Source organism: Eschrichtius robustus, chromosome 8 (genome assembly GCF_028021215.1).
Source record: "Eschrichtius robustus isolate mEscRob2 chromosome 8, mEscRob2.pri, whole genome shotgun sequence".
Taxonomy (NCBI): Eukaryota; Metazoa; Chordata; class Mammalia; order Artiodactyla; family Eschrichtiidae; genus Eschrichtius; species Eschrichtius robustus.
Genome location: NC_090831.1, coordinates 122,581,674 through 122,596,277, shown reverse-complemented (window position 1 = coordinate 122,596,277; position 14,604 = coordinate 122,581,674). Strand labels below are relative to the sequence as shown.

The 14,604-nt window shown below is 41.9% G+C and overlaps 1 protein-coding gene across 1 annotated transcript in view; it reads right to left on the bottom strand.

Moving 5' to 3' along the window:
- Positions 1 to 14,604, bottom strand: part of CNTNAP2 (contactin associated protein 2) — a 1,784,833-nt gene that overhangs the window by 200,565 nt on the left and 1,569,664 nt on the right. Inside the window, exon 18 of the mRNA XM_068550150.1 lies at positions 13,255 to 13,491. Within this exon, the coding sequence (XP_068406251.1) occupies positions 13,255 to 13,491 (237 nt within the window). The remainder of the gene's footprint in view (positions 1 to 13,254; positions 13,492 to 14,604) is intronic.

Here is a 14,604-nt window from a genome sequence, read left to right as displayed (position 1 = left end):
GGTGATTAAATAAAGTAAGATATGTGAACATACTTAGTTCAGTGCCTGGCATAAAAGGAAGAGTTCAGTAAAATGTCAGTTGAATATGAATAAATGTAATATCCTTTTCAACCCTGAGATACTTTGATTTTGTGACAAAAAGAGCTTCACAAACTCTTAACAATATAAGAGAAATTGAAGTGTTGAAATAAGTCACCCAATGACATTTAAATGTTAGGGTAAAAGCTGAAAGTCTGAAATAATGATAAATTCATTACGGTAATAGAAATAAAACTTTGTGCACTAGTCCTTGATATTTTTAAAGAAGTTATGAAGTGCTGTAATAACCACTTGTGGCTTCTGATTCAGTAGGAGACTACAAAGTCACACAAGATAACATTTTTGCTTATTTAATAGGAGAGGGGGGCCTATAAACTTCTTCGAAATTTATAACTTGGTCTACTGTTTTAATTTGATTTACATGATTTAATTTATATTTTTAACCAAATTTATAAGATTCCATTATAGGAGACACTTACTAAGGAATTATAAAAAGCCAACAGACTAAAGTAGACCCATTTAAAATGGAGTTAAGGGCTTCCCTGGTGGTGCAGTGGTTGAGAATCCGCCTGCCAATGCAGGGGACACGGGTTCGAGCCCTGGTCTGGGAAGATCCCGCATGCCGCGGAGCAACTGGGCCCGTGAGCCACAACTACTGAGCCTGCGCTCCGCAACAAGAGAGGCCGCGATAGTGAGAGGCCCGCGCACCGCGATGAAGAGTGGCCCCCGCTTGCCGCAACTAGAGAAAGCCCTCGCACAGAAACGAAGACCCAACACAGCCAAAAATAAATAAATTAATTAATTTTTAAAAAATGGAGTTAAATTAGATTATTCTAATAGTAAAGTTTAGAAAGCATTTCACTGGCAACCTTATTAATCTCTGATTCTAAGAAGAAACTAGCAATGGTCTTGTGCAAATATTTGAATTACATTTGGCTTAAGCATGAGAAATACCTGGACTCATTAATCTGAACTGAAGTTGTCATTCTTAATAAGGGGGCAGAGAGACTGTTAATCACTTGGGACAAGGGGAAAAATTTTAAATGAGGCTTCTAGAATCTAGCAGTCACTTTTTATTTTTTGAAACTGTATATTCAAGGAACCAATATTATTTTCTAAAGATCTCAATAATAACCCCAAGAGGCTGCTTCAGAATCCATTCTTACTTAAGCTCAAGTGTATCTGCTGCTTTAGTGGTGCTCCAGGTCAAACGATTCGTGACAATTCCATGATACAGAGATTTAATCATGGTCATCGCATGCAAGTGTTGGACTGACTATGAATGCAGCCCTGAAGGCCATGGAATAGGAAAACTCTAATGTCTAAAGTCTTGCTGAATGTTTAATCTTTGAGCTCTAGATAATACATGTCACTGCTGTCCAGACGTGGGCAAGTACTAATGTAAACAGGTGGGATGTCCAGCTTTCTTCTGCAGGTAGGGCAACACTACCCATGTGGACGGAGAAGTTCTGTGCAGGGTTTCCTGGTGGCTTTTGAAAGGCAATATATTATACTTTTCAGTCCTCTCTCTAAAGAGACCCTCAAATGCAGGACCTTTGACTTAGCGATTAATAACCTTCATAATCATTTGCATTTTCGTAACATTAACGCTTTTCAAAGTACTTTCACCTGCATCAGTTCATTTGATCCTCACGGTCCTGTGAATAATACATTTTATATAATTAAGGCAATTTATAAAGAAACTGAATGCCAAGAGAGTCTCTTGCTCAATTTTGTTTTCAATAATGTTGAAATTGGAATTCAAGGTATTTTTTGCTCCACTGTTCTAAATGATATTAGCTTTCTCTCTTCAACCGAGAAAACTCAAAAAAGGACAGATTCCTTTTTTTAAAAAACAAAATTAGTTTAGAATGCTATTGGCTGCATTGCTGGTCATAGGGGTATGGTTGAAAAGAACAGAAGATTTGAAAGAATATTTTGGTGCCTGCCAAGGGTGGCAGAGAGAATGCTTCACGTAGGGGCTGGAAGTGGGGACCTTTCTTTAAGCTACACTTGACCTAACTCCTTGCGGAGTAACACAGGAAGTAAAATTGGCCCCCGGAGTGGTAAATGGTAAATCTGTAGAAGTCTAAAGGAAGGGAGTTTGCATTGGTTAAGCCTGAACTTTACAATAGAATATTAAAATTGAATTTGGTCATGTTAAAGTTAATAAAGAGTTCTTAGAAGACCTCTTTTAACAAAAAGAGCAGGGATAAACTGTTATTTACATATCAATTAACTGATCTGTCTTTGGGGGTATCTTTAAAGTAGAAATACAAAGAGAGGGTACCATTAAGCACACATAAAACTCTTGGGAAGTAGGGATGAGGGAAAAATCTGGGAGGATGATAATAGAATTTTGGAAAATTGAATAAAATCCCCTATTCTTTTTTTAAAAATAAATTTATTTATTTATGTATTTATTTTTGGCTGCGTTGGGTCTTCGTTGCTGCGCGCAGGCTTTCTGTTGTTGCGGCGAGCGGGGGCTACTCTTCGTTGCGGTGCGCGGGCTTCTCACTGCGGTGGCTTCTCTTGTTGCGGAGCACGGGCTCTAGGTGCACGGGTTTCAGTAGTTGTGGCACGAGGGCTCAGTAGTTGTGGCTCGCGGGCTCTAGAGCGCAGGCTCAGTAGTTGTGGCGCACGGGCTTAGTTGCTCCGCGGCATGTGGGATCTTCCCAGAACAGGGCTCGAACCTGTGTCCTCTGCATTTGCAGGTGGATTCCCAACCACTGCACCACTAGGGAAGTCCCACCCCTATCCTTTTTTAACACCTTTTTTAGAGAGCAGTTTTAGGTTTACAGCAAAATTGAGAGAAAGATACAGAGATTTCCATATACTCTCTGTCCCCACACACGCATAGCCTTCTCCACTGTCAACATCCCACACCAGATTGGTATAGTTGCTACAGTCACATTGTTGATTTGTCAAAGATGCTGACACATCGTAATCACCCAAAGTCTACAGTTTACATTACAGTTCACTCTTGGTGTTGTACATTCAATGGGTAAAGGCATAATGACACGAACCCATCATAATAATATCTATCATACAGAGTAGTTTCACTGTCCTAAAAATCCTCTGTGCTCTGCCTACTTATTCCTCCTCCTCTCTTCCACCCAACCCCTGGAAACCACTGATGGTTTCAACGTTTCTACAGTTTTGCCTTTTCCAAAATATCATATATTTGGAATCATCCAGTTTCATATTGGCTTCTTTCACTTAGTAATATTCACTGATGTCTCCTCCATGTCTTTTCATGGTTTGATAGCTCATTTCTTTTTAATTCTGAATGGATGTACAACAGTTCATTATTCATTCACTTACTGAAGGACATCTTGGTTGCTCCCAAGTTTTGACAATTATGAATAATGCTTCAATACACATCTGTGTGCAGGTTTTCATGTGGACATAAGTTTTCAACTCCTTTGGGTAAATACCAAGGAGCATGATTGCTGGAACATATGGTAAGAATATGTTTAGTTTTGTAAGAAACTGCCCAAATCTCTTCCGGAGTGACTGTACCATTTTGTATTCCCACCAGCAATGAATGAGAGTTCCTGTTGCTCTACATCCCTGTTAGCACTTGGTGTTGTCAGTATTCCAGATTTTGGCCATTCTAATAGGTGTGTAGTGATGTCTCACTGTTGTTTTAATTTGGATTTCCCTGATGATAGACGATGTGGAGCATATTTCACACGCTTATTTGCCATCTGTATAACTCTGGTAAGGTGCCTGTTAAGGCCTTTGGCCCACTTAAAAACTTCCCTATTTTTTTCAGATTAGAAGCAAAGCTTCACAAAGTATTATTGATTGGTGGGGAACAAGTTGAAAAAGAGCTAAACTGATCTAAATCCTAAACTATTTTGTTTTCTGTTAGTTTTCCAAAGCAATCTATTTTTGTAATATTAAAAGCAAATAAGTATTTCTTGTAAATATCAATTACATTACTTCAAGAATAAATGCTTTTTAAAAATATTGGGATGTTCTAAAATTTTGTCTTTTGGTCTTAATGACATATCTTTAAGTGGTTTTTATTTTTGTTATACTTGAGGTTCACAGGGCTTCTTGAATCTTTAAGCTTGAGATTCATTCCTGACAAACGTTTTACAAAGAATCCTCTCCCCCAGTGAAACGCCTCCCCCCAGAATTCAGTGCAACCCAGCACTATCTGCCCTACTACCCTTGGATGGGACTTTAAGAGCAGCTCTGGCATTAGCACCTTCACAGTGGGCTGGTTCCATATCCAGGTATCACTCAGCACTTTCTGTCTCGCTTTCCTTTGCACTGCAGTTGGGTCCACAGCCTCCACTTCATTCCAAGCCTCGTCTCATTTATCTTGGTCTCCTCACTGTCAATCCACTGCTTCCCACATAGTAGGCTTTCAGGAAGTGTTCTGTATTTCACTATACTTGTGTCCAGTGCATATAAGGAAATTAAATTTTTATTAGTGATCAAGCCACTTGATTTTACTTCATTCATCCAGTACATAGATATGTTAAATTTTACTGCCAATGATTCAATTTCATTGACAGTCTTTGCCTTATGGAACTTGAGTAGTTCAGAAGCCACCTTATATTTAGTGGACTCATCACTTGGAAGATCAGCTAAAGGATATTGGTCAGGCTGAGTTAAACACTGCTCTATATCATGTGCCCAGACCTCATGAGAACATGGAGATAACACATTTAAAATGCCAAGCTGGGACTTTCCTGGTGGCGCAGTGGTTAAGAATCCACCTGCCAACGCAGGCGACACAGGTTCGAGCCGTGGTGCAGGAAGATCCCACATGCCGCAGAGCAACTAAGCCCGTGTGCCACAACTACTGAGCCCACGTGCCACAACTACTGAAGCCCGTGCACCTAGAGCCCGTGCTCCGCAACAAGAGAAGCCACCGCAATGAGAAACCTGCGCACCGCAATGAAGAATAGCCCCCGCCCACTGCAACTAAAGCCTGTGTGCAGCAACGAAGACCCAATGCAGCCAAAAATAAAAAAAGAAAAAGAAAAAGAAATAAAATTCTTAAAAATAATAAAATAAAACGCCAAGCTTAGGGATGGCTCAGAGAGAGCAGTTGGCCCTAATCATTTCCGCTGCCTTAGGGTTTGGTCTTCACTAGAGAAAAAAGGCAAAATACACATTTATCTAAGTCAACCACTATTACAGTCAATTGCAATTGATGGAGGTAAAAATATGTGAATGAGTTCAGAGCCAGGGCGACCATAAGACGGGCAGATTAAAAACAGATCAAAACCCCCCAGGCTTGATCATTTAAGAAAGTGAATTTCCTCTAGCCAAGAGATGCCTAGAATGAGCCCACTTGCTAAGGCCAGAGCTGCCTGCTGGCAATGATGATCATCTGAGAAGGTTGTGGAGAGGAGAAATTGCACATCAGAGGCAGGTCTTCATCTCCTGTAGGCGTGATGAAGTACTCAAGGGCAATGTGAATCTTGGTGAATGGACATGCTTATAAGGGGAGCCTAAAACGTGAGTAATTTAAAAGCAAAACCCTCATATAAAATAGATAACTAATAAGGACCTACTGTATAGCACAGGGGACTCTACTCAATACTCTGTAATGACCTATATGGGGAAAGAATCTAAAAAAGAGTAGGTATATGTATATGCATAACTGGTTCACTTTGCTGCACACCTGAAACTAACACAACATTGTAAATCAACTATCCTCCAACAAAAATTTTTTAAAAAGCAAAACCCTCCAGAAAATTTATTAGATTGATTATTTTCAGGTTCATGAAAGAAAAGAAATGGATAGAGCTTCAGCTGAAATCATGACTAATTGGTAGGAAATGATAGTGTATTATTTTTATAAACTTCACATTATTTAGAGTTCTCATTACTGCTGAAGAATGAAGAATAAAAACATTCAACAGAACACACAGGAAAATAAAAATGGTTGTATCCAAAAAGGTCCAAAACCTGGTAGGTATTAGAAATTGGCACAAACTTGAAAAAAATGTTATTTATCCTAAACCTAAAGCAAGGTCCAAGACTGTGTCCTGTATTTTGTTTAGTGTTTTAGAAAGGGCTTGCTTCTACCACTGATTTTTAAATCCCTTTTTCCAGGAAAGCTAATTAACCAGGTTTTCCTTTATAGCTGGGACCCCAAAGAAAACCCCAGGCCAGGGGGACTGTTATTTATCACCATGAAATTCTATAATAAAGTCACCTAAACTTGTTGGCCATCTCTTCAGCTTTGACCTTTTGGAATCAAGCCAAAAGTATTTTCTCTCATTCATGAGAATTTATGGACCTTTGTCCACAAATATTTTCTTAACTTTTCTTTTTTCTTTTATTTTTTTAAAGGTTTTAATGAGATTATCTTATGTTTCTATGATATTTTTAAGTTGTATCCTAAGGTCTGAAGATTTAAGAAAAGTATTAATTGAGGAGCATTTTTCCCTTCCTGAATAGCATTGTAACAGGAAGAGGAAAGAGAATTCAATTCTTTTTCCTGTAGGCATTCATCCAAATCTATAAAAGCTCCTGTTCCAACTGGAAATGAAAAAGAAGCCAGTGAAAAGCATCTCTTCCTGCTGGTGTGAAACTCTCCTCCAAGCTGGGATCAAGACGGGGTAGGTCGACCTGAGGAAAAAAATGGCCATTGTTGCCATTAACTAGTTTCATATAAGGATGAGATCCTAAGATGCAGAACTCCAACATTTCTCTTCCCTCTCTCCCCCACTTGTTTTATAATATTTTAAATTAATTAATTTTCCCTAAAAGGCTTCAAACCCACTCTACAAGGGTAGCCCATGGGTTTCCTCTGCTCCCCGTGCAGTGCCTGGAGCCACGGAGAAGCAGAGTTTGTAAATATCCAAAGTGCACTGGGCAAACCCACCTCCCCCAACTCGCCATGAAACATCCCTCTAGGAGGCAAGAGCGGAGATCCCCTCTCCCTTATGGGTTGAACTTGGACCTGAGTCTAGGTCTCCTTTCAGCAAAACAGAATCCTGAACTCTTTCAGTGCTTTCCTGTCTCCTGATGGGCTTTGTATTAAGAAGGGATGCAGCAGCTGCTAAGGTGATCCAAGTTGTCTCTTAACAGGGATGGATCCCTTGCATCAGGAATTGCACTTGTGGGCATGACCCCTGGGATGCAGAGACTGTTGTCTCCCTCTCCATCTTCAGAGTATCTGCATATTCCTCAGTCCATCAGGGTTTAGGTTCTGGAGATGACATTTTCAGCTTCAGAATAATAGGACTGTGAGCACAATTAAGTAGAGTGGACATTTTATGATGCTGCCATCGCTCCTCAAGTAGCAGAGAAGCAATCTAGAACTCAGAGGTAACTGAAATGATGCCAGTTAGGCATCTGGCATTTAAAGCTTTCATGGAAGGATTAAAGGATGGCATGATTTAAAGTAAAAACAAAAATACAAACAAACAAAAAAAGAAAGAGTGCTGAGACTGAAAAGTGACATCTGCTGCCTGACTGATGGGTGCCAGGTTCTCCATTTGGAAACGTGCTCATATGATTCCGTGTGATCCTCACAGTGAAATGAAGAAGTAGGATTACGTATTTCTGAAGACCAGGCCAAGTGGAGTTAAACCATTTGCTCAAGGTTACACGACCTGCAAGTGAGGAAGCTGGATTCAAACCCATGTCTAATTACATCACCAATTTCCTATGTAGGGACTTGAGTTAGCAATAAGGAGTATTCTTCTGTATAAATAATTTAGGTCATAAAATGTTAGTCAATGTCATGACCCGTGCAGGAAGAGGAGGAGACTTAGCTGGACCACAGTGAGGGTGGTGTGCATTTGTGTGACTATAAGTGATGGTAACACTGCATTTATTCACCATCCTCCATCACTCGTAGTCACTGCAGTCCTGTGACCTTGGTCCTTCTAATTTTGGACTTTATCTGAGTGACAAACAAACAGTGTTTGAGAAGAAAAGACAACTCCCTAAACTCAGGAAATGGTTTCTGAGTATTTAAGGATATGTGCTTTTCAGCTGCAGTCTTGGTTTGGCAGACGAACTTGAAAATTTTTATAAAAAAAAAAAAGAGCAGAGAAGTGAATTAGGAGATATTTTTGTGCCTCTTGATGGTACGTTCTTGCTAAACTTGGCTCAGTGAAGGAGTCCTAATGAAGAACTGTTCCTGGCGGCCTACGTGACAGCTCATTCACATCTCCTGCTTCCGAGTATACTAGATTGTCCTGGTTTTGTAGCTATAAACCATTGAAATGTTTTGAAAATTTCAGCATAGTCAGACTAAACTCTACTTTCAAGGCTCCCAGGCATATTAGGTGTTCACTGAGTGTTTGTTAAAGAAAGAAAGAAATGATTACAGCTTACACCTAAATGTGGGGAGAGAGGGAGAGAGACAGAGAGAGACAGAGAGGGAGAGACAGAGAGAGACAGAGGCTCTGTTCAGATCTTGTATTCTATTTTTTCTTATGATAAATTCTGCATCCAAGAATGTGCTGATTTTTTTTTTTTAACTGAATCACAATAACTAAAAAGCTTTAAGACTGGGGCTTCTGTTTTTAGTTTTATGTGAACCTACACGAAGGACCAGGCCTTGGTGAGAAGCAGTAACACACAATGGTGGTGAAGAACAGAAGCTTTGAATCAAACTGCCTGCATATAAACCCCAGTCCTGCTGCTTACTGGTATGTGAACCTCAGGCAAGCGACTAATGCCCACTTGTGTCTAAATTTCCTTCTCTGTCAGCTGGGGAAAATAATAATAGTACCTACACAGGGTTGTCATGAGTATCAGGTAATGTTAACGTAATTAAAGACCTTGGCACACTGCCTGGAACATAGCAAGTTCTCAACAAATGACAGCTATTACCCATTGTTAAATGCAGGAATTAAGAAGCATCACAGATTTTTATATGCACTTCTATTGATTTCCTAGGGGTGCCATAATAAAGAACCACAACCTGGGTGGCCTAAAACAACAGAAATTTATTCTCTCACAGTTACGGTGGCTCTAAGTAAAAAAAAATCAAGGTGTTATCTGGGCCACACCCCTTCTGAAGGCTCCAGGGCAGGATCTTCCCTTGCCTCTTGCAGCTTCTGATGACCCCGGTGTTCCTTGGTTTGTGGCAGCGTCTCTCCAGTCTCTGGCTCCATCTTCACATGGTCTTCTCTGTGTATCTGTGTGTCTTTCTGTGTCCTCTTCTCCTCTTGTAAGGACACTCCCATTGGATTTTGGGCCCGCCCTAATCCAGTACGACCTCACCTTAATTACATCTATAAAGAGCCCATTTCCAAACAAGGTTACATTCTGAGGTTCTGGGTGGACACGCACTTGGGGGAGAGGGACACTATTCCATCTGTGATTGTATTCAGCTACAAACATTTAACACAGAAACTGCTGTCGCTGCTATAGGTCTGTTATCTTCCCTCTTGCTTGAAAATAGAAGATAAGGTTTGCTTCTAATCATGTTGCTAATTTCTGGTTAGAAATACAAATGAGGTTGATAGTCATAAATGCGTTTTGAGGTTTGACTATCCGAGAAGGAGTAAGTCTATTAGAGAAGACAACCTTTGGCATGTCCAGGCAACTATCCATCTGGTCCCCAGTGGGGGTCCCCGCTGATCCTGGGGATGACAGACCCACAGCTGAGCCTTCCATGTAGGCTGGGGTTTGCTCTGCTCCCAGAGGAGTCCACAGCCTCAGCCAACGGGCTGCGAAGGAACCGTGCCATGGGATGGAGTGGTCTCCACTGAGTTAAGTGGCTGCTGGAGGTGGACATTCTGAGAAGAGGGGAAACCGCATGGCTATCTGTAGAGATGAGGTGACTGGCTATGTGGTCCAAACTACAGACCTTCCAGGAGGCCCTCATGCTCTCTCCAAAACCTGAATTTTTCCCCAGTTAGCATTCCTATTTCACAGCGCTTCCCTGGGAGAGCTAACGCCTTAAGTGATGATCAGATCTTTAGAGGTGCATTTGAAAAAGGGCTCTGGGAGTTTTTTGAGAAGAGATCAGAGAAGGGCAGGAAGGAGTGTCTCCTATCTCTGCTTTGCCGGTGGGGAACAGTGACTACCAACGCATCACTCCGAAGCAAGAGAGCGTCATCAGGAGGGACCCGCTGGAAGCTAGCTTTGTCCTCCTGAGCTTCGTGAAGCGGCAGCACAGGGCAATCTGATTTACAAATGCAACCATATATCCTTCTCTCTGAACCAAGAAAAAGAGAAAGTGGTCCACGTCGGTCCCATGCCGGTCCTAGTGTGAGCTCCTCACCCGGCTGAGAGCGATACAAGTGATTTTATTTTCATACCACTTGGCCCCAACAAGGCAAACCTTCCTCCAGGGCCCATCTGAAGGGTGATCGCTTATGAAGGCTTGTGAAACACTGGGCTTTGTTAACTGCACTGAGAGAGAGATTTTTCAAAGGTAATTTAATTGTACGCAATTTTCACCTGAGATGCTACTCTGTTCCAGATAGTGTGATTACACGGTAGAATGATGTCTGGTGAATAACTAGATATTTTCTCACCAGAGACAGTCAGCTGAGTCGTGAATGCATGGGGTAAGAACTCTGTCGCTTAGTACCGAGTTCTTCCCTAAAAGAGGCAAAAATGAGGGAAAGGAGAGGTGATTCATCATTGTGTAAAGATGAGAAAACACAGCAGAGAGATAAGAAAATAAATACTGGTGTTTTCACCCTCCACCCAGAATAATGACAGTTAATATTTTGAGGTGTTTCCTTTCTTTTTTTTTTTATAAATTTATTTACTTATTTATTTTTGGCTGCGTTGGGTCTTCGTTGCCGCGCGCGGCCTTTCTCTAGCTGCGGCGAGCGGGGGCTACTCTTCGTTGCGGTGCGCGGGCTTCTCATTGCGGTGGCTTCTCTTGTTGCACAGCACGGGCTCTAGGTGCGCAGGCTTCAGTAGTTGTGGCACATGGGCTCAGTAGTTGTGGCACGTGGGCTCAGTAGTTGTGGTGCATGGGCTTAGTCGCTCTGTGGCATGTGGGATGTTCCTGGACCAGGGCTCCAACCCGTGTCCCCTGTACTGGCAGGCGGATTCTTAACCACTGTGCCACCAGGGAAGCCCCTGATGTGTTTTCTTACAGTTTGCTTTCCTCGTGTGTTTGTGTCTGATTTTGTATAGACATATAATCAGGCTGTGTGTGGTATGTTGGGACCTGTTTCATTGAGTCAGCAAAATATTGTGGACATTTTTCCATATTCACAAGCACAGAACTATTCTAGCCAAAGAAGGCCCGCAAAGGACTTTCATGAGCTCATGCTTTGGCAGGTGGCTGTGGCCGCTCTTTCTAGAGTCTGAGTGGTTTGGCTGTAGCCTCCCTGGAAGTGTGGTCATAGGAGCTGCTGTTCTGGGAGGTGAGACCCTGACCAGAGGGACCACCCGGCTGCAGGCCTCAGAGGGAAGACCCCGTCCGGGAACGAGCTTGCCTTAGTGCAGATGAAGCTTTCCTGGATTCCTCTCAACCAGCACCACCTTCATCCTCCCCAAGTCAAGAGGATACTCGTCTTGACTTAGAAGGATGCCCACAGATACTTTCCAAATACGACATGCAGTTTTTAATTTTAATTTTTTTGGGTAAAGCCACTAATTGAATCAAATGTAAACTCATCCGGCTAAACAGATATTCAGAGAATATTTAGGGATCTTTTGTGTAAACCCTTTGAAATAATGTCAGTGGAAACTCAGGAGCTTCCTTTGACTTTATCTTGAACGTTGGCAAAGCTGAAGGGTACATACCATACCCTTGCCTTTCAATTCGTGAATATTGCGTATTAACCCCCAGTGGTTGTGTATGAGCCACGGTACTTAACCTAACTCTCCAAAAATAAGGGGCTCATGATTTTCTTTAAATTGGCACTTATGCAGTGGAATCTCTCAGGCATTAGTGCTTACTTGATTGCATTCAGACACCATTTTGGCAAGGGAATGACTGCACTGAATTAGCATCAAGCACAATGAATGGTAATTGCAAGACTGTCATTTCTACAAGTGCAAAATTAATGTGTTCTGCAAACCCATCGCATTGTGCGCCACGGGAAGACCATGGAGCCATGCTGTTCCAAGCAGAAGAACGCGCTGTAACAGCGGTGGTAAAGTGCTGTGGATCATTCAGCAAAGGTGTTCCTTTCCACCTTTGTTGTTGTCTCACGCTCATTCTTCAAGCCCTGCCTGACCTAATTTCTATGCTCACATTATAGCACCGCCAGACAGTAGCCTGGATGTACAGAGAATGTTATGGAACAATTCCTCCTTCTGTGTGGCATCTTGTGTGAATAATGCCGGCCTCAACAACCCTCCACGTATTCATGAGAGTATGAATAGGCTACTTACGTAAAGCTTCTTATAAAGAGATGCACCAACCGTTTACAGAGAACTTTACCCAAATGCTATACATTCATTTAGAAAGAGAAGAGCGATTTACGCGCATTTCAATTGTAGCTTAAGAAGAGTGCCAGCCCTGCCTCTCCCCATCCCTCCTGTTTACAAGTGGGAAAGGAAGCCACAGGCCAGTCGAATGCATTTCTTCTGGTCATGCAAGATCACAGGGTATACCAACAAGCATAAGCATCAGGCTCTTGGAGTCAGCTGACTGGCTCTGCAGAATTTACTAGGGATTAATCATTCAAGACTGAAATAATGCAGTAATAACAGACCTATTAGATGTGGTGTCTCAGTATTCCTGCGGTTTAGTGGAGGCTGAGACCCTCCCAGAGGCGCCCTGTAGAAGAGTGATACTAAAGATAATGACGGTAACTGGCCAGAGGGGCTTTCCTGTGAGTCCAGCTTGAATCCAGTCTCCTAGCAGCTGGGGGAGGGGGTGGGCATTAAGACCACTGGGCGGCACAGACAGATTCACTGCAGTGATCTACAGGTCCAAGATAATGTGCTGACCCTTCCGACTCCCCTGAGTGGGAGGGGCAGGCCCAAGTCCTCTTTCAATGGCAGCTTACTTTGTCACTCACCATTAAGGCATGATATGGCTCTTTGCTTTGTAATGTTCCAGCCAGTGAAAAGTTTGCTAGAATTTGGGGGAAACTCTGCACCACAAACGCAAAGATTCTCTCATCTTAATGAAAAGATTATGGAATGGTTTAGGAGACTTCCTACCTAAGGTAGGAGAAGAATTCCAAATACCTTACCCTCAGAATGAAGTATGCCTGGGTACAGCTAAAAAACCATTCAATAGATGATCTGGACTTCAAAGATGTCTAAAAATGGCTTTGGAAACTGGCTCTGACTTACCTTTGTTGCAAAATGTCCCATCATAGGCTGTGCTGGAGCAATCGCAGGAATATCCGTGATATTTCTCTATGCATTTGCCTCCATTCTCACAGTTCGCCCCGTAGCTGGTGCAGTGGCCCGAGCACCCGGATTTGAACCCGGATGTGACCTTTGCTCTTTCTTCCAGGTCCAGTGTCACCCCGTTCATCCTCAGGGAGCGGATGCAGCCCAGAAAGCCCTGCTGGCCTCCGGCACCACCTGGGAAGACAGAAGGCATGGAGCTCAGATAGAATAACCTCTGCTGTGGCTTCTGTTTCATTCATCATTCCTTGGACCACTGTGGTAGGAGATGAGACTGCCAAGTGCAGGGGGCATGCTCACTGTCAAGCTGGTCCTGCCTAATAGAAGAGTCTGCAGCTTTTTCCCCTTAGGGCTATAATGCCTGATTAAAAGAGACAGTCTTCTGCGAAGCAATACATTTGCTATAGTACTAAAATGTCTGGAGACACACACAAATTATATAAGCTGTTTTGGAAGTTTAATCTGGTTTCCTATAGAAAAGAAGTTTACAGAACTCTCTAAGTTCTTTGGTTTTTTAATCTCATGGCATTCAGTTCCATAGCATTACCTATTGGAAGAGATATAAAAAGGCAGAGGGACATGAATATATTAGCATAGTTAACAAGTCAATTAGCCAGAGGAAGTAGATCCATTTGGAATGTGATTGTAAGTCCTGGTTCTTGTCTCAAGAAATGCTTTGCTTTGAAATTCATGTTAAAGGTTCCCAGGGCTTCTTGTCTGGGGTGGTTGGAAATTGGAGTTGATCATTTTACACAGAAGTCAGCTACACCACATTTATTACCAGGTCAGTTTAGATTTTATTGCTTTTGTCTAAATGCCACTGCAAGACACATAACACACAAAACAAATTCACTGTAATTTTCTGAGTAAGTTATGGAGTTAGAGGTTCATGAGCATGAAAGTATTAAAATATTCCTAATAAATTTCATAGAACGGTTCATTGGAGAATTATATCACAGGTGGATTGTATCTATAATAGCCTTAGCTATGATTTTTTTAAGCAGCTGGTACGAAAGGAGGAACTCAAGTTTATAAATATGCCTGTATTTTAGACTAACAGCTTTTCTAGAAATTAAGTAAAATGATAGTAGTTAAAATTATTAAAAGAAATCTGATGGGGATTTAGAAAAAAAGATATGGTTAATAAAGTGAAAGTTACTGTTTATTGAGGGCTATGTAGCAGGTACTCTACTAAGCATCTTACATATGATATTCACCTGATTCTCACAATAACCTGGCGAGGTAGGCATTGTTACCTTACCCCCATTTAACAGATAAGGAAACCGAGGC